We start from the raw sequence: 27,282 nt of genomic DNA, 5'->3' as shown, positions 1-27,282 counted from the left end.
AAGCTAGAAAGAACCTCTCTCTACAGGTGAATGCTATTACAGAAGCATTTTTAAGAAGAGGGAAGTGGTCAAGAAGGGTAAAGTAGGACAGGGGCACCTGGGTGGCTCAGTAGGTTGTGCGTCTGACTGTTGGTTTCGGCTTGGGTTGTGGGATAGAGCCCCATGTCAGGCTCCATGCTCAGTGGGGAGTGTGCTTGAGAAGTCTCTCTCTCTGCCCTTCACCACCACTCTCAAATAAATAAATAAATCTTAAATAAAAAGAAAAGGGGGAGTAAGAAAAACACTATAATATATCCATGGGTTCAGCTGTAAGAATATTGGTGACTCAGACGTTAAGCCTCTGCCTTCGGTTCAGGTCATGGTCTCAGGGTCCTGGGATTGAGCCCTGCATCAGGCTCTCTGCTCAGCAGGGAGTCTGCATCCCCCTTCTCTCTGCCTACTCGTGATCTCTCTCTCTCTGTCAAATAAATAAATAAAATCTTAAAAAAAAAAAAGAATATTGGTGAGGAACTTCTTGGAGTAGGTGGTGAAGTGAGGGGCAGAGGCTAAAGTGTGGTGGGGAGCACGTCGTAAATGGGAGAGGAGAAAAAGCAGACACAGATACAGAAGTCTGGCTGTGAAATCAAGGAGAGTAATCGTGTGGCAGTGTGAGGAGATACTGGATCCCAAAGTGGGGTGTGTGTGTGTGTGTGTGTGTGTGTCTATGCTGAGGGAGATGTCAACATGTGAAAATCCAAACGAGAAGCCAGGTGGGGGAGATTAACAAAAGGGGAAAATGTAGGGATAATTCACAGAATGTAGTTTCTAGGAAATCACAAGTGGATAGGATCCCATCAGGCCAAGGGAAAAAAGGAGTCATTTAGTCAACAAATATTTACTGGGTGTTATATGTCCCAGATTCTAGGGGCTGTGAAAACAAAGATCAGTAAGATGAAAGATAGCGTATTTAACCTTCAAGAGGCTTCAACCATAATGGGAGGAGAAAAGACACACAAATAAATATAACTTTAATAGGCACCATGAATGAGATGAAGTAAGGTCAAGCAGTAGTGAGTGACTAGAAGTGGGAGGCCAGGGAGGGCCTCTGGGAGGGGGTAAAACGTGAACTGAGGCCTGGCCAGAGACAGGTCTGTAGAAGACGAGTGTGAGAGCATACCAGGAGGCAGAGCCCAGAATGAGCCTGACACACAGGGGAGACAGAAACACCAGCGTGGCTGCAGCATCGTGGAAGAGGGACCGAATGAAGGAGGTGGTCACAGGTTATGTAGGGCCACAGGGAGCACGGATTTTATTCTAAGAGAAATGAGAAGAATCTGGAAGGAGAGGAGTGCCATGACCTGATTTTCGCTTCAGAAAGATCACTCTGGCTGCTGTGTGAAGGTCAGCCTGTAGAGAGGAGGCAGAGAGACCCAATTAGGAGGCCGCTGCAAAAGTCTAAACGGGGCATAGTGGTGGCTGGCACTAGAGGTTTAGCAGAGGATGTGGTGAAAAGTGCTCAGATTTGGGCGTACACTGTACTTTGCAGAGCTCACAGGTCCTCTTGAGGGATTTAAGGGGAGGGGAGGCATCAAGAATGGCATCCAAGCATCTGGGTGGTCCGTTTAGCAGTTTGAAGAAGGCCTGTGTGTGGGAAGGTGGGAGGAAAAGGGCTGGGGGTGATCTGGCGAGCCAGGGAAACTCTGGGATGGCAATCTGACCGTCAAGTGGGAATATCAGGAGGCAGCTCTCAGATTAGAGCGCTAGGATGAACACCTAAGTTTGAGAGTCATCTGTTTCTTGACCAGATTTGGTCTGATGAGACTGCAGGAGTTTACTGAAGGAGAGTATAGCCGAGAAGGAGAGCTGAGGGCAGAGCTCCTGGACAATCCAATGTGAGAACCAGGAGAATGAAGAGGAAAGACCAGTGAAGAAAAAGGACACCTCGTGGGTAAAGCTGCATGGATGCCTACAGAAGACGGTGTTTCAAAAAAGAAAAGAAGGGGCGCCTGGGTGGCTCAGTGGGTTAAAGCCTCTGCTTTCGGCTCAGGTCATGATCCCAGGGTCCTGGGATCGAGCCCCGCATCGGGCTCTCTGCTCAGCAGGGAGCCTGCTTTCTCCTCTCTCTGAATGCTTCTCTGCCTACTTGTAATCTCTGTCTGTCAAATAAATAAATAAAAAATCTTAAAAAAAAAAGAAAAGAAGTTTAAAAAAAAAAAAAAAGAACACAGCATTGTAAGAAGGGAGACACAGAGTAAGGAGCTTAGAGACCAGGGCGTCGGACAGATCATATGTGGACATAAAAGTCAGTTGCCATAAAACCTCTTCCCACTGGATTAAGAAGGCAGAGAAAGAATGAGCACAGAAAGGTTAAGTTACAGATTTGGCGGCAGGAAGCTTACTCCTACTGCTGCTGCTGCTGCTGTTTTTGTTGTTGTTGTTGTTATTATTATTATTATTATTATTATTATTATAGCTTTTAGTGTGACAGAGCCTAAGACTGAGACTAATGGAGGAAAGGCTGTAAATTGGCAAAGGTGAATTCTCTACATTTGGTGGAATTTTCTTCTTGGGAACTTCACTGAATAAAAAGCCACTTAATGTACAATTTTCTGGTCCTATAATTTTTGCCTCATCATGTTACTGAAAATACCAGCAGGTTATTTAATTTACCTTGCATCGACTCCATCAAATACTTTCTGACACTCGTTTCCAATGACTTCTTGCTTTAGATAATACAGCATTCTTACACGAAGCAAAACCCTAAAAGTGAGGGAAAAGAAATCAAAAGACACAAAGATATTAATCATTAAAGAAAATTCATCCATGAGGTTAAAATTGGAAAAGAATTTTTATACAGAATTTTTATAATTAAATAATAATTATTTCTGATTAAATAAATCTCATTACTACCATATATAGTAAAATAGGTTTCTCCAAAATCTTCACAATCATCATAATTTAATATCCAAGTAAGATATAATGAGATCATTTGGAGGCCAGTTTTATTTCTCTCTCTGTTGATGAAAACAGTGACACAAGAGGTACCATGATTTGCTGAAGGATACCCTGTAAGATTAAGATTAGGATTGGTCCTAGACCACACTGTCTCTGTACTCAAAATCAGCATGCTTTAAGATTTTTAATAAATTCAAAAATATAAACTTTTAATGAGTCATGTTAAAAACACCCTACTACCTACTTATTACAGTGGTGTTTTATATGTTTTTTGTATCCTTCGTCTTGAAGTAGCTGCTCAGGATTGTATTTTCGAAGCCATTCTGCTTTCTGTATATCAAATGAGCTTGTCTGAGTCTTCACTTTCTTCCCTTTTCGACCCCTGGGTACAGGGGCTGATAGGCCTGTTAAAATGAGAAGGACACATGAAATCAGGGATAACTTGTATAAAGGTTTGTTAATTTGAAACACAAGAAATTTTTTTTCAACACAAGAAATTTCTGGAGACTTTCCAGAGGTCTGTGCAGGCTCTACAGAGATCTTAACATATTAAGTAACAATGCTGACCCAATCGCAAGGTTAAGTCAATGTGATAACAGTAGACACATATTAACAGTTTCCCCCTGCAAGAACCCAACAATTCTGTATCTGAAATTAATCATTCTAACTTACTTTTTGTTCCAAAACACATCATTTTTTTTCCAGATGTAAAAACCAAAAAGCTCAGCCTGTCCCTCTGCTTTACTTTTAGCTTCCCTAGTTATAAAATAGTAAGTTTTGGCCTCCTGATTTTCAAAACCGGATTAGGTTTAATCATTGTGGGTTCTTGTTTAAGAGAGCTAATTCATTTTATTTCTTTGAACCCTTTGTGAAATATTTCTTTGTGTGTGTGTGTGTGTGTGTGTATGGGTGTAAGATTTTAAGCAATCTCTATACCCAACTGGGGCTTGAACTTAGAACCCCAAGATCAAGAGTCACATGTTCGGGTGCCTGGGTGGCTCAGTGGGTTAAGCCACTGCCGACGGCTCAGGTCATGATCTCAGGGTCCTGAGATCGAGTCCCGCATTGGGCTCTCTGCTCAGCAGGGAGCCTGCTTCCCTCTCTCTCTGCCTACTTGTGATTTCTGTCTGTCAAATAAATAAAAATCTTAAAAAAAAAAAAAAGAGTCACATGTTCTACTGACTGAGCCAGCTGGGCACCTGTAACATTCATTTTTTTGAAGATTTATTTATTTGAGAGAGAGAGAGAGAGAGAGAGAACAAACAGAAGTGGGAAGAATAAGCACAGGGAGCGAACCCTCAAGCAGACTTCCTGCTGAGCACGGACCCCCACCCCCCGCAAGGTGGGTCATAAGATCATGACCTGAACCGACACCAAGAGTTGGACAGTTAACCGACTCAGTCACCTACGTGCCCCTGAAATAGTTCAGAAATACAAAGTATTCTTACTCTTAATCATAACGGATTCCATATCTGGTCCGTTTTTCATTAAAGGAAGTAAGTACACAGTGAAGCCCAACTCACTCTTTCCTTCCTAACTCACTATCCTGAGTTTGTCTAGTCATTCCATGTCCGTACGTGTGAGTTGGAGGAATATTTACGTTTTCAGACATTATATAACACAAGCAATTCGGCAACTTGTTGATTATGTTGGTATCTTTTTGATATTTATACTTGCTGACTCATGAGGCTATAATTTATCTATTTTCCTGCCATGTAAAAATGTACCGCATGACTGTCACTGCATGTATACCACTGCTTACCTATGAATCTTCAACGACACTAGAGCTATTTCACTTATAATTTTTAACAATTACTAAAAAATACACTTTTGATTCCTTTCAGTTCGTATCTCCTATATCTTTTCCTTGCTATACTCCACCAGCTAGGAGTTTCCCAACGGTAAATAGAAGCTTGATGTGGACTTGTCCATTTCTTCCTAAAATTCTGGCAATTTTGTATTTATATTTTGAGACTATTTTCTTTAGTGTATGAAGTTTGTATTTGTTATTTCTTCTTCTTTTTTAGGGGGGAGGGACAGCCAGGCACACCCTGTTATATGTTCTTTTATGGATCTCTTTTTCAACCTAATTAATGCCTTTCACCTTAAATTGTACTTCATACTCTGTTACTACAAATACTGTTCTATAGTCCAGTCCTCTTCTGCTGACATGAGATTTAGTTCTCTCTGGTTGGCTGAGTTAGTAGCCACTCATCTATTTTCTTCCAAAATTGTGTTGCTATTTCCTCTCCCCCTCTCGCTCTTCTTTTGAGGGTTTATGCCTATTTATTTTTTAATCATGGAATTAAGCATATTCAAATACAGACAGAATAATATGACAGATCACTATGTCCCATCATCCAACTTTAATAATTACCAGCTGATGGCAAGTTTGTTTCATCCATATACCCTGTTCACTCCCCAACCTTCCACATTATTTTGAAGTAAATCTAAGACATCACTCATTTTGATAATAAACATCTGAGTATCTCTTAGTGATAGTACATGGCCTCCTTTTAAAAAAACACCATGACTGGCCCTAAGAAATGCAATAATACTTCCCTAATACTTGATATTCACATTTACTATTATCTAATAAATAATAACAAAAATTTAAAAACAACTCTGGGTTGTTGGTCTTAGTCAGGATCCAGATCAGGCCCCCACACTGCAACTGGCTAAGGACTCGCAAATATTTTAGGTGATAGCAGGGTTGTCAGTCTCAGTACTATTGGTATTTTGAGCTGCATCATTCTTCATCATAGGAGGGTCTTTGCCCTCTTGGCCTCTACCTACTAAATGCTAGTAACATGCTCAAAGCAGTGACAACGCTGAATGGTGGCAGGACTGGGTGCAAAATCATGTCTGGTTGAGAACCACTGGTTTATAGATAGCCTCTCTATCCAACCCTTTTGTCTGTTGAGGAAACTAGGACTTTTGCCTGTAGAATAGATCAAGCGTAATGCCTTAATTTTTTTCTCATTATTGACATGTAAGTGGAGTTTCAAGAAAGAGTGATACACTTGGGTCAATCCTCCGTCTTTATCAGAAGTCCACTCTTCACATTACTAATTTCACTGCCCCCTATTAAGACAGCCTCCAGGGACCACCCTAATTCAAAACAGGTGCTTTCTGTTCTTCTCCATCTCAGCACTTACTTATTTCACAATGCTTAGCACATTCTGAAATTATTTATCTACTTTCTTATTATGTCTGTCTACCTGGCTGGAATGGAAAGTTCCTGAGCTCAGGGGTCTTGCTTCTTCTTCTCTTCTCAATACCTTGCACAAGAAGCATATAGGAGGCACTGTAGCAGGTATGTGTTGATTAAACAGAACAAAACTGTAACACAAATTTCAGGGCGTAGTAATCTTTTTTTATCTTTACAGAAAATTCAATTACTTTATGCTCTGAAAGAATTACTTCAAGCAGAAAAGAACATTCTATTAGAAACGATGTAGAGAAAAAATGCTTATATATGTATCTCTGACACAACTGTAAATTGGTACAGCCATATCTGGTGGCAAATTAAAGTACTGATGAAAACTTAAAATGTATATCAATGTTTCCCAAATTTAATATACATACTAATTGCGAAGAAACTTGTTAAAATGTAAGTTCTTTTTTTTTTTTTGAAGATTTTATTTATTTATTTGACAGAGAGTAGACGGAGAGGCAGGCAGAGAGAGGGAGAGAGAGGGAAGCAGGCTCCCCGCTGAGCAGAGAGCCTGATGCAGGACTCAATCCCAGGACCCTGAGATGATGACCTGAGCCGAAGGCAGCGGCTTAACCCACTGAGCCACCCAGGCGCCCTAAAATGTAAGTTCTGATTCAGTAAGTGTGCTGCCTAAGATTCTGTATTTTGAAGAAGCTCCCAGGAGATGCTGATACTATCAATCCCCAGACTACATTTTCGGTGTTAGGGATGTATAAATGCTGTACCTCAACAATTCCATTTCTTGGTAGGTATCTCAGTGGAAAATTTGTTCGCCATGCAGAAGGAAAACTGTCCAACAACTGGGGATGTCCTAAGTGCCCGTCATTAAAGCAGATGCTAAATAATTAGCTACAGGATGTCGGCACTACGAACTACTAAAAAGGAGTTTTAAAAATGAGGTGGATCTACATGATGACAGACGGGAAGACCGTGTGATGAAGAGCTGCAGGTAAAGCTGCATGGAAAACCCAACCAAACTGAGAAGTTGGCATTTTCTAAGTTGGAACTTGCATGGAGAGGGAAGTGTAAGGGTTCTGTAATGTTATCTATAGTGCTTCCATATTTTACAGGGTACTATGGTAAGTGCTACCTATATAACCAAAAGTAAATTTGCAAAGAAGCAAGAATCTTCTTACCTAGGTGATTCTGTAGCTCTCGTGTCTGCCCATCTTCCGTTGGAGTAATGAGATCCCATATGAAGCCTTTAATTTTCTCATCTCCTCGGTAGTGAACAAGGCAATATGCTAAAAGGGCTCGGCAAATTATTTCTACATCGTGCTCGTTCAGCTGTCTTTTAAAACGACCGTGAGACAGAATCTCTCTCCATCGGCCCCATCTGGTTAAAAAAGTATATTTACATTAATATTGAGTCAAGTTCTACAGAAAAACAGAACTCATGGCAAAGAAAACTGCCCACATGTTGGCATGAAAACCCCACATATTGTCATTAATAGGATTTATCTAATAAAGCCTTCCTCCCACCTCTGTGAGTAAAATGCAGAGTCATGGGAGAGTGATTTCAAGTGTATCTTATTCAGTAATGGATAACAAGATTATCCATTTAATATTACTAAATATGCAAGTCTCAGAAGAAGGAATTTGACTTCAGTGATACATTTATAATTTACAACTTAAGGATAGTCCATCATTCTGCTAATAAATATATGTTAAACATAACATATTTAGGGTACTTTAAACAGATTTTATTGATTCTAACAAGATAAAAAAATACAGTAGAATATAGTATATGTTTTCTGTAACTTCATATAGCATACTACTAACAAGAAACATTAAAAATAGTATTTTAATTGGGGAGGGTATGTGCTTTGGTGAGTGCTGTGAAGTGTGTAAACCTGGTGATTCACAGACCTGTACCCCTGGGGATAAAAATATATGTTTATAAAAAATAAAAAATTTTAAAAAAATAGTATTTTACCCATAAACTAGAAGATTTTTCTCTACTCTAAAGCATTCAGTTCTTCCATAGCCATTGGAACGGTCACAGGGTCTCCGGAGTTTGGGCTTTTCATCTCCTTCACTTTCGGCTTCAGATAATTCAGCCAATTCATCTTTTGTGGCACTAAAGGGTCTTGTTTGCTTCCTAATTCTTGGAGTGTCAATAACCAAGCTGTTCTGTAAAATTTAATAGGTATTACTTGACGGTCATTTTACTATTTTGCTTACAATGGTGTTTTTACAGTTTCACCTTTCCAATGGTACAGAGAATAATTATAGAAAGCCAGAAAACAGAAATTACTAACAATTTCATCAAGCTACCAAATCAACTTAAAAATTTTTATATTCCTTTATAATCCTTATTATCATATGCATAAAATATTGTGACTTTACAGTCACAGGATGGAAAGAATTTGGTATCTGGCTTTATTATTAAAATGAGTTATTGGGTTATGCTTCTATAATAACTATAAAATATATTATTAAACTACATTTATGCATCTTAATTTTCTTTATTTAATTTGCGGTTTAGATTGTTTTCAATTTTTTTAAAATAAATAATGCTCAAATAAATCTTTGTTAACCTTACTTTATCCCAGAGATAAATCCCAGAAAGGGGAAATATCCAGGACTGAAATATTGATCAAAGGATATAAATATTTTATAGATCCAGAAACATGTTTTAGTCATTTCCAAAAGTTAAATTAATATACAAAAAGCAAGGTAAATAAGTATATAAACCTCATCATGTTCATTCCATTTAATTCATTCAAAACAACTTTTAAGTTGATATGCTTTTTACCTTTAATGAAAAGTTTCTAAGTTAGAAAGATATACTTTGAGAATATATAAAAGGTCTGCTTCTCCTTCAGTCTCATCCATTAATTTTAGAATTCATCAATGGCCCGTCCACTACTGTTATGGCTGTGGTAGGCCAACGGCAGGATTGTTTTCTTATTCCTTCTGTATCTTATTCTGTTAACTGACCTTCTTCAGTAAGAAAAAGTTGTCCCTTTGCCCTGCCCCAGCTTCTTTAAAAATAAAAAAAAAGACCAAACAAAACAAAACCCTAACTGTATTTTTTGAGTAAAATTTCAAACATCTTTTGCCCACAATCATTTGAGATTTTTTTGATATGTTTCCTTTTTAAAGATTTATTTATTTGAGAGAAAGTGGGAAAACACGAAGAGGGACAGAGGGGGAGAGAGAATCTCAAGCAGACTCCCTGCTGAGTGCAGAGCCCAATGCTGGACTTGATCCCAGGGCCCCGAGATCATGACTTGAGCTGAAATCAAGAGCTAGACGCTCAACCGACTGAGCCATCCTGGTTCCCTTGATTTTGCTATGATTCTGATCACCTTATACTGGCTTTCATATAATAAAGATATTAACTTTCATGTACACTTCTGCTATAAATAAGTCTCACTAGTCTGACTGCCTTTCTGTTGTCCATTATATACTTCTTAGTCTTATATATGAATATGCCAATCATTTCCTTTGTGATTTTTTTAATAGATTTTATTTATTTATTTGATGGAGAGAGACACAGCAAGAGAGGGAACACAAGCAAGGAGAGTGGGAGAGGGAGAAGTAGGCTTCCCGCCGAGCAGGGAGCCCAATGCAGGGCTCAATCCCAGGACCCCAGGATCGGGGCTGAAGGAAGAAGCTTAACAACTGAGCCACCCAGGTGCCCCGTGATATTTTTTTAATTTAGAATGTTTTCTCACCAAGTATTTGATAAAACAGAAATCTAGTTTTTCTATTCAAAAATTTTTATTTTATTTGTTGTTGTTAAGATTTTATTTATTTAAGAGAGAAAAACAGAGAGAGAGAGCTAGCCAGCGCACAAGCAGGGGGAGCAACAGAGGGAGAAAGAGGAAGCAGACTCTTTGCTGAGCAGGGAGCCTGATGCGGGGCTTGATCCCAAGACTCTGGAATCATGATTTGAACCGAAGGCAGATGCTTCACTGACTGAGCCACCCAGGTGCCCTACTTTCAAAAAAATTTTTAAAAAATTCATCACAAACTGGAGTTTACTTGGCATGGAGTACATCACTATAATGTCCCCCCAGTGTTAAGTCAAAGTCCTAATCATGATTATTAAATAATTCCTTTTTCTCTAATTCCATTTCTTTACTAAAACATATAATTTGATCTTTTTCTGTTCTTTGTACTTTTTCTCAATATCATGCTGTTTTAATTATGTTTCCTTTATAATATTTTAATAATGGTTTAACATGTAGTAAACAACACTAGTCTGTCTTCTCTGTACTTAATTTTCAGAAAAACTTTAAATTTTTTGGTGAAATACAAATAAGAAAATGTAATTATACAAGTATTAAGTAAATACATGCATACATAAGTTTAGTTATAAAGTGCTTAAATCTTCAGGGTAATCTTCAAGACCCTATGCTATGACCCATACCTATGGTCTCTGACCTTGCCTATCACCTCCTCACTAACTGCCTACATTCCACCACAATGTCACTTCTATTTCTACACGGAGCTTATTTCCACCAGTGGCTCAATGCCATCCCCTGCACCTTGAAAGATTTTCCTTGAGTCTTTACATTGTTGGCTCTTTCTGGTCATTCAATCTTAGCACAACTGTCCCCTCAGTGACCTCCCCTGACCACCTGATTTCATGCTGTCACACCTCCCAGCATTCCCAACCATCTGACTATTCTATTTTCTTCCTTCTCTGATATCATCTTATGTATGTGTCTATTTCTGTCTCACCCACCAGAATCCGTAAGCTCTATCAAAGTAGTCATTGATCTGTCTTGTGCACATGAGCCCTACTGTGAGAATGGTCCTTGACTCACAGTATGCTCTAGCTGCACTACTGCATAAATACATAGGAATGTCTGTGGGTTCCCAATATCTCCTTTTGAAAAATCATAAATAAATATGCTATAAGCATCATTCCACATCTCCCTCTCTTTTAAAATTTAACTGTTTTGGAGGTCTTTCTGGGCCAGTAGTACATAGGGATATACATAATTATTTCTACTTATTGCATTAAATAGTAAAAGATGTATTAATCCTCTATCATAAGAAATTTAATTAGTTTACACATTTTTTCTAAAACAAAGAATGTGGCAATGAGCATCACTGTACTGTATCATCACTGAACATGTACGATTTTTGCTGAAAGACAGGTTCCTAAAAGTCTATTTAATATTTTTGACAATTCATTTTTCCAGGGGAAGTTTAGATATCATTTGGTTATATGAAACAACTGTTAGCTTTTAATTTGGGTTGCATTTCTATGCTTATAAATTCTAAAAATGTTTAAAATATGTAGTTTTCAATTTCCAATGGAGGAATCTTGCAATTAAATTTGATAATTCACTTTACTAAAATCATACACATCTGTCAGTAGGTATACCCCTAAATGTTTTGTAACTTTTTTTCTACAGTGAATATATGTTTTCTTCCATTGTATTTTTCTACTTCTATTAGTATTGATATTTAAGAAGACTAAATGGCGTATTTATTTTTCATCCAGTTAATTCATTAAATTCATTTATTAATTTTGATAATGGCTTTAAGATTTCCCTGCCTTTTTAGGCATATAAACATGCCATACCCAATGATGTTTTATAAATATCTTTTCAAATTTACTTATTTGTTCCATATAGAATTACTTCTATTTCTGAAATATATTAAGTAATAATGATGATGTATGGTAGTGGTGTTATTTCTCACTGTAAAGTTTTACATTTTAAAAGGCTGTTAAAATAGATCCCAATAATCAATGCTTAATATAAAATTCTTTTTTATATTCTTTTTTATATTATCTTGATAATGCGTAAGCTGCAAACACTGATTCCTACACAATAATTAGATGTCTTATGAAGTAAACAGTTATGTTATTATCAGTTCTACAAACTGTTCTTTAGCTTTTTGGTCCTTTCTTAATTCTAAGGGAAGTTACAAAAGAAACAGTTTAAAAATGTTTCTTTCTTGAGTGCATTTTTTTCTCCTTTTATATCTGACTGATCATCATTAATGGGAGCAGACTCCAAGAAAACAAAGTTAAAGAGCAAAATCAAAGTAACTGATGATTTAAAGACATTTTAAAAATCGAAAACATTGTACTTTTAAGAATATAAATATCCGGGGGCGCCTGGGTAGCTCAGTGGGTTAAAGCCTCTGCCTTCGCCTCAGGTCATGATCCCAGGGTCCTGGGATCAAGCCCCACATCGGGCTTTCTGCTTGGCCGGGAGCCTGCTTCCCTTCCTCTCTCTCTGTCTGTCTCTCTGCTACTTGTGATCTCTGTCTGACAAATAAATAAATAAAATTAAAAAAAAAAAAAAAAAAGAAAAAAGAATATACATATCCAAACTTAAACTTCCCCTGCATTACCACCAATCACGGCAGATATCGGAGGTATTAAACTGAAGTGGTGTCTGGCTCAACAGGTGCTCATTTTAATACCCCACATCAATTTAGTTATTCAGATAAATTTATTTCAGTAAGTACACAGTTGAATACCTTAAAATATTACAATAATATTACCGAAGTATCCCAATAGGTATTTTTTTTTTAAAGGGAAAGAAATACTTACTCTGCCACTGATGGCATCTATATCTATTTCTGCCTTTTTAGCCCATTTTTGCCAGAAGTTGGGATCATCTAAGGAAATATCTGTCCGATTCCCAGATGCCACAAAGCTTGCCTGAAACACATAATGGCAGTTTCTTAAAATGTTATGACGCTTAGAGGAAAATCTACCACAGTATATTCACAACATCATCTCTTCACATTTACTGGGGATAGAATATGAATTCATCATACACACATACATTTAAAAGATGTGCCAAATGGGATGGCCTGAAACGTAGCACAGCAAATGCTAAGGCAAAAGCCTCACTGCCAACACAGGCTGTGGACTTAGGAAAAGATTAAGTAAGTTATTACTCTTGTTAGCTCAAGCTTTTGGTAAGTAAGGATCAAATCCTTTTGGTGAAGAAACTACACAGGACAGAGATATGCTTTCTAGAAACACTATATGAGTATTAAGAAATTAGGTTAGCACAAGAAATTTCAAACCTGCTTGCCCCATACAGTTCATTTTCTGGTATACTACTTTATTTCTATCATATTTTTAGATAGATATGCCTCCTAAAGAAAATGTAATACAGGATATGAGGAAAAAAGTCACCATCTGTCTTTACATTAAAAATACTTTTCCTTACAACAAAAATACTGCATAGCCATTGTAAAAGTTTAAGAGATTACAGAGGAACAAAAGAAAAAAATAACTGATTTACTTTCTTAAATATTGTATAAATTATACAGTCTTTTAGTTGGAAGAAACTAGATATTTACAGCTCAACACTGGAACTTAAAAACTAATAACCATTATTTGCAACTTAAGTTCCTGAAAACAGATATGCTACTTCAAGGAAAGTCATTAAAGTGCTTTATAAAGTGCTTTATAAAGAAGTAGTGAAGATACATGGTGCTTTAAAAAAGAAAGAGCCTGGAAAACGCATGGTAACACTTACAAGAATTAAAGGGAAGAATACAGTCACATAATTTTCAAAGGAGAATATAATTCGTAAATGGCTTTAAGATAATGACTAATTATCTGGGATATAATCAAATGATAAAAATCTTCATTAAAAAACCCATTTTGATGGAATTTTAAAATGCAGAAAATTACACATTAAAGAGATAATAAAACAGCTATAAACAAGCAAGCTATTTATGACATTCAAAAGAAGTCTGGAACTCTGAAAATTTGAACACTGGAAAACCGATGATACGAAGGAATTACTGATCGAGATTATGACCTGAGCTGAATGAAATAAAGAGATGCTCAGCTGACTGCACCACTTAGGGGCCGTGATAATTTTATCTTTATTATTTCATTGAACTTAAAAGATCTTATTTATTTATTTAAAAAGATTTTATTTATTTATTTGCCAGAGAGAGAGAGAGAGAGAGAGAGAGTGAGCACAGGCAGGCAGAGTAGCAGCAGAGGCAGAGGGAGAAGCAGGCTCCCCGCCGAACAAGGAGCCCGATGTGGGACTCGATCCCAGGACGCTGGGATCAAGACCTGAGCCAAAGGCAGCCGCTTAACCACCGGAGCCACCCAGGCATCCCAAAAGATTTTATTTATTTATTTATTTATTGGAGAGAGAGACAGAGAGAGCAGGAGGCTGAGGGAGAAGAAGGCTCCCCGCTGAGCAGGAAGCCTGATGCAGGACTCGATCCCAGGACCCTGGGACCATGACCTGAGCTGAAGGCAGACGTTTAACTGAGCCATGCAGGAGACCCTATTTTTAAACATAATAATAAGTACTGTGGCTGTGTTAAAGAAATTTTCATAGATCTTATATATATGTTTGTATATATAATGTCTGGGATTTCCTTTAAAATAATATGAAAGATGGAGACAGTAATGACGAAGCAAGCTTGGCATGAGTTGATAACTGCTGATAAATGAAGCTAGGTGACAAGGGCATAGGTTTCATTATACCACTGTCTATATTTGTAGTTTGAATTTTAATATTGCATCTAACGAGTAGGAACAAAATTAAAATCCTAAGTGCTTCTTGCTGAACTTTAGGATTCTGTTCATGACACTGCTTACCAAGTAGTAAGTACGTTCCTTCCATCAAACATGCTTTTGAGGCTAGGTTATTAAGATGCTTGTGTACAGCAAGTGGTGAAATATTATAAATGTTAAATATGTGCATTTTGCTGGCATTTTTATGAAACATAAGTGATGGAAATAAATGTTTTAACGAAATGATTTTTTTTTTTTTTTTGCTTGTTCTAAACTATAGCTTTAATATTGGGAAACTACTAAAACTAGGAATTTTTTAAAATAGTAATTTTTAATTTGTTGACATGATGAGTGTGATAGGGTGAGTAATAGCTCCCAAAGATATTTAGGTCCTAATTCCTGAATCCTTGTGAATGTTTATGGCAAAAGAGACTTGGCAGATGTGATAAAGTTAATAATTTTTGAAATGGGGAGATTAGCCTGTATTATACAGGTGAGCCCTAAATATAATCACAACTGTCCTTATAAGAGGGAAAGAGGAAAAGACTATGTGACAACAAAAGCAGAGACTGGAATAATATGGTCACAAGCCACAAAATGCAGGCACTTGTAAAAGGTGGAAGAGATAACAAACAGATTCCCCCCTAGAGCATCGGAAGAAACCAGCCCTATTGACACCTTGAGTTTTAGCCCTACAAGACTCATTTTAGACTTCTGACATCCACAAGTATAAGAGAATAATTTGTGTTCTGGTTATTTGTTACAGGGGCAACAGGAAATAATACAATGAGATACCTCTTAATGATAAACCACTCATTATACAAACTCATATCCAACTGAAAAAGAACACAGGCTAACTAGCCTAATGAAATGAAAAGTAGTAGCCCTCATCATCTGCATGACAATCAAAGTGTTATGACTGAATATAAGGAACAGACATTTAACTTTACTCAAGTAATTCCTAAACCATGAGGGGATGTCTACTTATTAATTCAGAAATGAATTTTTCTTAAGTGAGGACATAGGACATCCATACTTTCAAATCTTCATTACTATAAACTCTTCAATTTCCAGAAACACTGAAAAGTTCACTGAAGTTCATAGGGTTTTATTTTATATTATAGTTTCATTGACACTTGCTTCTTGAGATTTAACAGATCTGGCAAATGAGCATCTGCTTTACATGGGCACTGAATACGAAAAGCTGTTAAAAGAGAAACAATTAGATTTTTGAAATCAAGCTTATGGTTGCTAACCTTAAAAAAATTTTATGTTGCAGTAGATAATTGCTTTTATTCTGCTACCACATAACTACTGATAATTAAAATAATTTACCTGGAAGAAACTATACATCACAATTCAGTAGCTTCTGTTATATTCATTGTAAGAAAAATGATATATTTATTTTTCAAATAAAATTAAAAAAAAAACTTCTAAAGAATTCTAGACACTATTGTTAAATGACATATAACTTATTTTGAAGATGACTTCCAAAATTCTCAAGGACTGTAATGAATGCCTACAGAAATAAAATTCCTATTGTAGATGTCATCGTACAGGTATACTGATTACTTCCAAATGTTAAATCTTAATATCCTAATTCCTCTAAAAATATTTTTCTTTAAATGTTTTCCCTCAATCATTAAATCCTTTTATTATTTACAAGGGAAGACTTTTTATTTTTATTATTATTTTTAATTCTGCTATGTTAGTCACCGTATATCATTTTTTTCTTTTTTTTTAAGATTTTTTCTTATTTATTTGACAGAGAGAGAGAACACAAGTAGGCAGAGCAGCAGACAGAGGGAGAGGGAGAAGCAGACTCTTTGCTGAGCAGGGAGCCTGACGTGGGCTTGATCCCCGAGATCATGACCTGAGCTGAAGGCAGAGGCTTAACTCATTGAGCCACCCAGGCACCCGCATCATTAGTTTTTGATGTAGTGTTCCATGATTCATTGTTTGCGTAGGGAAGACTTTTTAAATGCAGAAATCCATCTTCCTACATCAGAAGGTAGCAGAAGGACAGTGGGCGCCACAGAAGGGCCCTTACAAATAAGCAATTCACTGAAGCTTGATACATAGACTGCTTTGTTTTTGTGAATTAAGCAATTCAAAGTCTTGTTCTCTACCAGAAAATACAGAAATCAAATGAGAAAAATTTTCTCTATTTCTTGGGTCCACCTGATTGCCCTTACAAAACTATCTCAAAACAAGGTTTAGGTGATAGAACCACTTACAAACGAAGCTACCAATACTGAGTTTCATTTGCTGGATAGGTACTAAGTCTAAATAAAGAGTCTTACTATGTACTCTGCATATATAGAGCTTTTCATAAAAAAAAAACTTTGATAATGCAAAGAAAGACTGAAATTACTTCATGTATCCAAACCACTTTAAAACAATTAAACATAGAGGAAATCTTTGGAAATTCCAGAGAAAGTATAAAATACTATCAACTTTGCACCTTCGGTACCCCTGTACAGAGGTGCCGTATTCTAATATGCCAAATGTCCACCATACAGTGGCATTCGCTCACAACAGTGGAAATGAACAAATTCCAAGACAACTACAGGCAAACTCTCTGGACTTCCTCAACCACTGAAGTGCCTCTTCAGTCAGCCTTCTTTTCAAATGCAAATTACTCCATGGTCTGAGGGTTTTTCAAATAGAAATTTAAATGTTTAAGTATTTCACATTCTTACAGCACAGCTGGTTATGATTAGAGTATACTTGAATAAAATAATACTCATACAGCACTTTACTATAAAGTGGAAAAGGCCAAGCAAGATTATGACGCTCTCCTCTTTAAAGACAAGAAAGTCTCTTAAAGGTTAATTGTCCACAGTCACTCGGCTTATGAGTCAGAAATCAAACTCTAGTGTACTGGTTTTCCATAATGATTTTCACTAACACTGTACATGAGGAAACTTGGAATCACCTGTGGTCATTAAACACTTTACTCATGTCTACATTAATTAAAATAGAAAAAAAAACCTTTAAGGAGAGTATCTCTAGGCGCAGTGTAACCAACAAAGGTGATTTCTGTACTATCTGCACAGTATGTTGACAACTTGGGTATAGCCAAGGAATCCCAAGTAAACAAGATTTCTCATGAAAGAAGTTAGAGTCCAGTGGTGACCAGCTGTAGTTCTCAGCCTTATTCTTCTGCAGTATTCTTTTTGTTTCCACAATACTACTTTTTTCTGATTTCTTCTCTGTGAACTCTCAAATCTGTCTGTTTCCTAGGCAACTCTCCTGGACACCTCCACCTGAATCCCCTATAAGTGCCACAAATACAACAGCCTCCGGTATTTTGTTTTCTCCACATAAACTTCCTTCTCGTGAATTCTCTAGCTTACTTAATGATTCCATGACCTTCCATACTATTTAAGCCAGAAATCTTCAAGTCCCTTTGACTCCCCACTTCCATACATTTCTAACGGGTCATCAATTCCCGTTGATTCAAGTGGTGCTCCACTACCCTACTCACCCATCACCATATCCGATATAAGCCTCTTACCTGGTATCCTTGCCTCCAGTTCTTCTCCTTTCAAACTCATTCTCCACACTGTTGCTAGAGTTAAACTCCTCAACTGCATTCATTATGTCCATTTTCTGCTTGAAGGGATTTAAAAGCTTTTTAACTGCCTCAGGATCAAGTTCAAATTCCTCAAAATGGAATTTTTTTGAGCCCTTCACAATTTGGGTCTGACCTCCCTAATCCCTTCATTTTTATCTCCATTTAATTCACCCCGTGCATCTATAATGCCTGTACCATATTCCTTCAAATCTTACTTGTACTTTAGGAACACACAACTCATTTCTGTGACTCTCCCTTAACACAGTGAAACTCACGCTTCCTTCAAGACTTAGCTCAGATGTGATTTTCTCTGCAAAGGCTTTCCTGAGTCTCTGGCTCTTCTATTTTACGCAAAATTAATCATCTCCTTCTTTGCTTTTTTTCAGCAACTAGAATCCTTTCATTCTAGTATTCCCAGGATGTAGCAAGGTACCTGACACATGATTTCATTAGTTTGCTGACTGAATGCAAGAGAAAAGTTTTCACTGGAAGACTGATACTACTTTGGGTGCAGTATCTACAGTACTTGCTCTAAAACAGAATTCTCCTAAGGATAAAGAGACTCTTCTGGAGTGAAAGTGGAGAGGAGGCTACAGAAAGGAAAGGAAGGGAAAAGAGAAAACCTGTATGAACCACTGCAGGCGACAGAATACTGCAATAAGAAACTCTTCACATAAATACAAGATAGAGGTTTACCCCATATCTCTTTGTTAAAAAAAAAAAAGGGCGGGGGTGAATATAAAGGCAGTTAGTAAACTTTTGAAATGTTTTCCCAAAATAAGGTAGACTGTTATGAATACTTCCTTTCAAGACACAAATTTCGTTTTACCCTCCCCAAATTAGATTTAAGTATTTAAGATGAAATTAGAAATCCTTTCTCTTCTTTAAATACTTTAAATTATAGTCAGTTAATTTAAGATGAGTTAACCTCCTACACTATTACCCACATTTTGCTCTGGCTTCAGCATATATGTTCTTTAATTTCTAAATCTGGTTTTAAATGTTCTATTCTGATTAATGCATAGAACGATTTTTGGTTATTATACTTACGCCATTTCACTAGGATCAGAAGAGTGCATGTGAAATTTGGTATCAGAGGTCAGAAAAAAAAAATGAAGGAAAAGAATATATAACCTTCTGCTTCTAAGCTAATTTACTTTATTTAAATATTAAGTATGTTTAATATATACTCTGCAAATAATTAATAGACTAAAAGAGGGAAATTTTTTTAATTGTCAACATTACTAGTATATTTATAAAATATCACTCACTGTTACCTTGGCAAATGTTGACCCACGTCCTTCTGACTCAATTGTTATAGTTTTTGTCCGACGTAGTAAAATCTGATCGATATCCTCCTCACAGAATTTAGAGCCTTCATCTTCTTCCTCCATAATGGCACCGTAAGCACCTCTTCGAAGCAGATCTTCTATTTCCTTTTTGGAAAGCTGTTGAATCTAAAGAGAAAATAATTTTGGTAACAGTATTATTATGCAGTTCCTAAAATGAGAAAATCATCCCCCAAAATTTCCAAAATGTACACAGAGTCAAGTTTAAACTGCCTCTGGGGTTTATCATATATACAAGAGAGAATTCTCTGAAAGAACACATTGAAGCTGCTGACTTCTTTCTTATTATCTTTAAAGTAGTATTTGCCATGTGCCTCTAATAGCTTCAGTTATGACAAAGCCTATGGGGCAGATAACCTCTGAAGGTTCTTTTTAGTACTAGGATTCTATAGCTGTTACAAGCACTAGATATAGGGTAACAATCTTGAGGGGAAAACATGCTCCCCAAAATCATATAAAACAAAACAAAGCCAATGCCAGTAGTCTGACACAAAAATTTGAAAAAGCTGTTTATAGAAATAATGCAGAAAAATTCACAAATTCTGTTTTGCTATGCCATGATACAAACATCCTAAAAGCAGAGCAAAGAAGTTCAGCCTTGAAAACATTCTTAGAATTCATGAGCACTGGAGCAATACAGACAGGACAGAATTCATAAGCATTAACTAAATACAGGTCTATTCTGAAATGCCTCTTTACATGAAAGTATTTCGCATTCAGTATGGATCAAAATTAAATGATATACTACCTGAAGTTAAAATTAAATGCAAGTTAGAACACAAACACTACAAGTGAAAAGAAAATATACATACACCACCAACATTACTTTCTCTTCCACTCATGCTCTGTAACACAGCCTTATCTAGACCCAGTTTCAGACTGGCTCGGTCAAACATCTCTCTCTCATATGAGTTACGAGTTACTAGTCGGTAGACTTTAACTGCTTTATTCTGACCAATTCTGTGGCAACGAGCTTGGGCCTATAAAAAATGAAGTTACAGATTCAGTTTACTTTACAAAGTAGCACAAAGGGGATTACAACAAAAGGCATTTAACAATAAACTATCTCAATGGAATATAAAAGTATGGAAGAATTTTTAGAAACTCTTGCTATAGAATTAGCTATAACCTTTTTCTAGAAATTAAGGCAGTGCTTACTAAAATGAGAAATGATTCCATAATCAGCAGTAAGTTAAAATTTAAGCTTGTTATTTCAGAGAATATAAATAAATCCATGAAGAATTAATGTTTTTAAAGAGGGTATCATCAAAATACCTTTAGACAGGAATGTAAACTGCTACGAACAGATTATTTTTAGCTGCTGACAACTCAACCTTTATTTAAACTTAAAACATAACTCTGAATTTCTCGAGTTTTTTCTACTACATTATCAATAAACTTTTCAATACATTTTAGTTATGCTGGGTAATTTGGAGGGGGATAAAAACTTAAGGTGAGTATCTCCAGAGACATAATTTTACTTAAACAAGAAAAGAACTAATTAGTTAATATGCATATGCATTGGAAGTAGAGACCTCGGAGATTATATAAGAACTTTATTTTTTTCAGAGATGGGGGAGAAAGTGAGGGAGAGAGAAAGGGGGGCAGGGGCAGGAGAGGGAGAGAAAGTCTTATGGAGGCTCCACATCAGCCTGGAGGCTGAGGCTCGACAACCCTGAGGTCATGATCTGAGCTGAAATCAAGAGTTGGACGCTTACCCATCTGAACCACCAAGTGCCCCAAGAACTTCTTATTTTATCTTGGGGTTCCACAAAACTTAAAACTTATGTTTTAAATTTAGACTCTAAAGGTTTCAAGGAATCAGTGGCTTTCTCACAAATTGCTAATCACCTTCCCATTATCTTCAGAAGACTAAATTATAATTTGTGGCTTTAAACTTACAGGTGGCATTGATGCTATACTCTGCCGACATCTTTATTCTATCATATACTCTCTGTGCTTTTTACAACTCAGAATTGTGGGTGAACAACCTTGCTCCAGGTGTAGGGAAAGTATAAGAGGCCAAATTTTTCACTGGTCTATGAAGGCTAGATTTACATTAGCAGTAAGTAGGAAAAAACCAAGTGAGAGGAAGAAATTGGGGAGTCTGATATAGTTTTTCCAGTTGCTCCTCAGGTTCTATCATGTGATTTTATTTTAGATTAACTTCTAGAACATCAAATGTGCTGTAGGCTGTGTAAGTATAAACATGCATCCAAAAGGCAAAAAATTATAATTTGGGTTTCTCTTAGAGATTGGTAAACTACACCCTGTGGACCAAAACTGGCCTGCCAACTAAGAATGGCTTCTATGCTTTTAAGGGACCATAAACACAAATGACAAAGCACGTGTGGCAGACTCCTTATGTAATCCACAAAAGCCTCAAATACTTGCTACCTGGTCTTCTACAGGAAGAGTCTGTCGATGGTCTATTAATTTTGGATCTTTGATATTTTGAACTAGATTACATATAGTTACACAAATGAGAGGTTAAAACCTTATTTTTTATTGAGCTAGGTATATTCTCAGTAAAAATTTACCGTATTTGGTATTATAACAGCTTAAAGTAATAATATTAATTACAATACAACAAAGTCTACCATGAAAAATAAAAGAATTTCTTAATCTTTGTTCTCATATCTATCCCAGATGCTTATCTTCTACAAACTTTGATACTATTTCATCACCCTACTAATATTAATACTCCTGTTTCAATGAGGTCCAAGTACTATCTTAACTTAGACGTGTATCTTAAATTTTTACAGTATTTCATAAAAAGGCACAGTCTATTAGGTCTTAATTCTATGCAGATGATACTATATTGATAATTGAGAAGATGAAAGTAAGATAAGTGCTTATTTTTCAGAAAGTAAGATTCTGAAGTTTTTATTTATTATAAAGAACTTTAAAAAAAGGACTTACTTATTTATTTAAGAGAGAGGGAGGGAGAAAGGGAGGGAGAGAGGGAGGGAAGGGGAGAGAGAGAGAACGAGTGAGCGAGAGCACACACTTGTGCATGTGGGGCAAGGGAGGGGCAGAGGGAGAGAGAGACTCAAGTGGGTTCCACGTTGAGTGTAGAGCCCAAGGTAGGCCTCAATCGTTACCACCCTAAGATCAGCACCTGAGCTGAAACCAAGCAGACACTTAACCAAATGAGCCACCCAGGTGCCCCACAAAGAAGTCACTCTTAAAGCTTAGGCCTCTCTCAAATTTACATAATATACTTCAAACAAACATTGTACTCAAGTAGATAAACCTACTTAGAAGACACATAATCTAGATAAGTATATTTTCTTGTCATTAAATTAAAATTAAGATAATTTAATCTATTTGATTTGGCAGAGATATTCCTGAGGGAAACATACATGTTTGTTTGTTCAGAAAAAAACAAGAGGTTGAGGATCAAAAACAGTTCTAGGAATGAAAAAAGAAATTTAATTCTTTTGCCAAGCAATGTATTTACCTGCAGGTCATTCTGAGGATTCCAATCAGAATCAAAAATTATACACGTATCAGCAGCAGTTAGGTTGATGCCCAACCCACCAGCTCGGGTACACAGAAGGAAAACAAATCGATCTGAATCAGGTTTACTAAATCGATCTATAGCAGCTTGTCGAAGATTCCCTCTAACCCTTCCATCGATTCGCTCATATAAGTATCTATCAAATGAAATGTCATAAATTTAGTTAGATGAATATAATGAAAATAAAGACACACTTTATCAAATGTAAAGTCAGTTTCCTTGCAACATTATGTTTACTATAAAATTAAGAGGCAATATCACCCCAACTAGTTTCTACGGTTTTATAATTCTCAGTGCTGGTGGTAGGGAGGAAACACAAGTAATATAAAGATACAAAATCTTTGCATTCCTCTTGTATAGGTAAAATGCCATCACAATGAATATCATTTTCAGAAGCTGGAATTAAACACGCAAAAAATACCTTGCTGACCTCATTATGATATAGTATATAATGACTTTTTTTTTTTTAATAAAAAGCAAAGACTTTCATAGAAGTTTAAGAAGCCTACCAATGTTTCTCTGTCTCAATCATGTTAATCTCTCAAGATATACTTTATTTATTTTTTTTTTAAGATTTTATTTATTTGAAAGATCAAGAGAGAGCAAGAAAAAGTGCAAGCAGAGGGAGGGAGAAGCAGACTCCCAGTGAGCAGGAAGCAGAACCATGGGACTAATCCCAGGACCCTGGGATCATGATGTGAGTTGAAGGCAGAGGTTTAACCCACTAAGCCACCCAGGCACCCATCTCAAGATATACTTGATTGTAAACTGTATCTACCAAGGGTGAACTGAAATACTAATATTTTTTTCAACTTCTTAAATAAGTACTTATTGAAAGGATTTGAAAATAGTAATAAGGCTTTTTGCCTCATTTAACAGATTTTCAAGATATTAACAATATTTGAAACATTAAGAATTTAGGTAAAAAACCCTGTTGTCTAGAACATTCTAAAACTTGCTGTAGAATGCCATTTCTTTAGAGTGAATTACTGTTAAGCAGTTAATTTTTAACTTCTTTTATCTTTCCTCATTTACATAAAATTCAGAAATGGACAGCCATTAATAAAATTAAAATATATAAAAATTTAGAAACTAGAAGAAGAATACACAGGATATTTGCCACACCTCTTCTGGTTCAAGACACTTCTTTACAAAAAGAATTTATTAGAATCTCAGGAGGAGCTCACTGTTGTCTCCAGTACCTGTGAGATGGGGTGTGACTTCTAATAATGTGACATTAAAGATATTTGGGGTTTTCCATGAAGTTCATCTTTATTTTATGAAGTTCTTTGTATCAGGAAATCAAGAAAAAGTAAGAATAGGTATTTTTAGGAATACTGAAATTTTATCTTCCTTCTTACTTATGTGATATGAAGTTGGGAATAAAATACATTTTGGAATTAGACCAAAGAGTAAAACACTGACACTAAAAACATAACTAGAAATAAATGAAAAATAAAAATGAACTGCACAACTTCTGATAATCTAAATTACTACAGACCTTTACTTATATATATAAGGGTCAAAACCAAAATCTACAGTCACATCTTTAGATTCTCTAAATCTTGTCATGTTGGTATCTGACTGGAGCACTAACGTTATGAGAAAATAACCCACGATGAATATCCTGTTCATCTAGATGCTAGTTAGACAGTATTGAAGACTATCTTACCGTCGCGCACCAAAACAAAATCAAACCCCACATGAAACAAATGAGAAAAGACTAAAAGCATGAACAAGGGTCAAATGGTATACAGTGAGAGTCAAAGTGTAGCAAGTTCAGGTTCTCATTACAACAATGAAAGATGTGAAAAGGTACTGAACCTTTTTTAATTTTTGAAGACGGTTCATTTAAAGTGTCATTACTGTAAGATTTACAAATCAAGTAAGATGGACACTAATAAACCCATTCTTAAGTCAACAAATACTTGTCAATTTACAAAGGTTTCTTCATCAATCTCCTTAGCCCCGCCTACTATTTGCAACATATGTAGGTTAGAGGAACACCTGACTCGTAATCCTAAACTACCTTTACTCAGATTTAAATGGGTTCTTACCTAGATAAAGAGCAATAGATGCATAAAGACAGATTACAGTACAATGATGCAAAATCCTGAATAGCATATCCTTCGTGTAATTCACAGTATAATTCAGTAGATGAATCCTATGCCTTACCTTTTATGAATGAGATAGTCCTCCAGGATGTCCAGGCAGCGTACCATCTGAGAGAAGATGAGCACTTTATGACCTCCGGCTTTCATTTTGGGAAGCAATTTATCAATAAGGACCAATTTACCAGCAGACTGGATCATTGCTTGAAGATGAAAATCAGAAGCAGCTGGATTATATGTATCTCTAAATTCTCCAAGTATTTTCTCCTCAGCACCTGCCAAAGAAACGTAAGAAGATAGCAACAGTGCACAGATACAGACAACCCCTGGTTGCTTTCTTTTTTAAAAAATGGTATTAGTGCTCCTCTGGGCTTCTGTAATACATTAAAACTTTCTGATGACAAGTATACTGTTTTTTTTTTTTTTTTTATTAATTTGACAGAGAGAAATCACAAGTAGACAGAGAGGCAGCCAGAGAGAGAGAGAGAGGGAAGCAGGCTCTCTGCTCAGCAGAGAGCCTGATGCGGGACTCGATCCCAGGACTCTGAGATCATGACCTGAGCCGAAGGCAGCGGCTTAACCCACTGAGCCACCCAGGCGCCCAAGTATACTGTTTTCATTAGAATTATTTATGTTTGTGGCTAAACACCCATCAACACTAGACTATAATTCCACTGAGGATGTGGACAATGTCTTAGAGCAACTTTTGATCTCTCCAGACCTCTGGCTTAATGCCCTATATAAATTTACGTTTGCTAAAAGTTTAATGAATGCTATTAGGGAAAGAATTAATGAAAATGTGGTTCTAACCTACATGAGTAAACATGTATTTTTAAACAAACACCTCCTGTTTAAACACCAATAAAACAGTCATCCTCACGAAAGGGTGATCACAATCAATCTGGATGTGTCTATGGGTATCCTGCTGGCCATCAAAACAAGGAAACAAGTACAATTAAAAGGGAAGTCAAGTTATAGGTCTTTGTGATGCATTCTTCCTCAGACAGTCCAATCAGCACTAAAGGCTCTCTACCTTCCCTCCACCCATCTGGTCATTAAGTAATAGGATTGCAAGAGAGTGAGCTCCAGGGCTAAGAAACCACTGGTCCTGGATAAAGATGGAAATATATTCTCAGGAATGAGTGAAAAGATACACAGAGAGAACACTAGCAAAGAACCTAATAAGACCTTAAAAAGTAACATTACTATAGTCCAAAAGCTGAGACACTAACTGGAGACCTGGACTGGCTGGAAAGAGACCGGGGGGTGTGGGGGGAGGAGGAATCCAGAGGCCCAAAGGTAGACTCTGCTGTCTTTGCCCAGGAGGAGGATTCAACTGGAGAAGGAAATCCAGTCCAGGTTAGACTGAATGCGAGTCCAGTTCCAGTAGGCTGGCATGCAACTGATCATGGGGTGCCCTCATTCTGAAAGACCTGTACCCCCTCAGAGCACCAGAGTGGGGAGCTGGAGCATTGCTGCCTTTCCTTGTAACAGCCATTGCAGCATAGTAAGTTTTTTTTTTAATTTTTAAAGATTTTATTTATTTACCTGACAGACAGAGATCACAAGTAGGCAGAGAGGCAGGCAGAGAGAGGAGGAAGCAGGCTCCCCGCTGAGCAGAGAGCCCGACGTGGGGCTCGATCCCAGGACGCTGGGATCATGACCTGAACTGAAGGTAGAGGCTTTAACCCACTGAGCCACCCAGGTGCCTCCCGTAGTGGGTTTTTAAATTTTTTTTAAATTCATGAGTATTTGTTCAAGGAAATAATCCTTTTTAGCTACCTTTAATAAGATACGGATGATTACAGCACTTCCTGAGCTCCATCATGGTATTGACCAAGTTAGGGACATTAGTCTGCCCTGCTCCTTTGGATAAAAATGAGAAGTTCTTCTCCAAAATAGCCCGGTAGTATTTCTTCTGAATGTTAGTAAGTTCCACTTCAATGATGGTTTCTTCCTTTGGTGCCAGCTTCTTTTCCACATCTTCTTTCAATCTTCTCAACATCATTGGCTTTAGAATAGCCTGAAGTTTCTGCACCTGCATAAGAAAAGGATGAAAAGATGTAACACATATGCACATGAAGTTACA

At 36.8% G+C, this 27,282-nt stretch overlaps 1 protein-coding gene across 14 annotated transcripts in view; it reads right to left on the bottom strand.

Moving 5' to 3' along the window:
- The window catches only part of CHD9 (chromodomain helicase DNA binding protein 9), a 222,748-nt gene that overhangs the window by 39,241 nt on the left and 156,225 nt on the right, over window positions 1-27,282 (bottom strand). For all 14 annotated transcript variants that reach the window (XM_032325864.1, XM_032325865.1, XM_032325862.1 and 11 more), the window contains 10 exons: window positions 26,976-27,231; window positions 25,258-25,468; window positions 23,023-23,218; window positions 20,372-20,539; window positions 19,488-19,667; window positions 12,681-12,791; window positions 8,088-8,284; window positions 7,288-7,487; window positions 3,179-3,338; window positions 2,650-2,739 (listed from right to left, as the gene is read on the bottom strand). In XM_032325864.1, the coding sequence (XP_032181755.1) occupies window positions 2,650-2,739; window positions 3,179-3,338; window positions 7,288-7,487; window positions 8,088-8,284; window positions 12,681-12,791; window positions 19,488-19,667; window positions 20,372-20,539; window positions 23,023-23,218; window positions 25,258-25,468; window positions 26,976-27,231 (1,769 nt within the window). The remainder of the gene's footprint in view (window positions 1-2,649; window positions 2,740-3,178; window positions 3,339-7,287; window positions 7,488-8,087; window positions 8,285-12,680; window positions 12,792-19,487; window positions 19,668-20,371; window positions 20,540-23,022; window positions 23,219-25,257; window positions 25,469-26,975; window positions 27,232-27,282) is intronic.

The sequence above is a fragment of the Mustela erminea genome, chromosome 19, assembly GCF_009829155.1.
Source record: "Mustela erminea isolate mMusErm1 chromosome 19, mMusErm1.Pri, whole genome shotgun sequence".
NCBI lineage: Eukaryota > Metazoa > Chordata > Mammalia > Carnivora > Mustelidae > Mustela > Mustela erminea.
The sequence above is the reverse complement of the archived record's forward strand: the minus strand, read 5'-3'. Positions and strand labels throughout refer to the sequence as shown.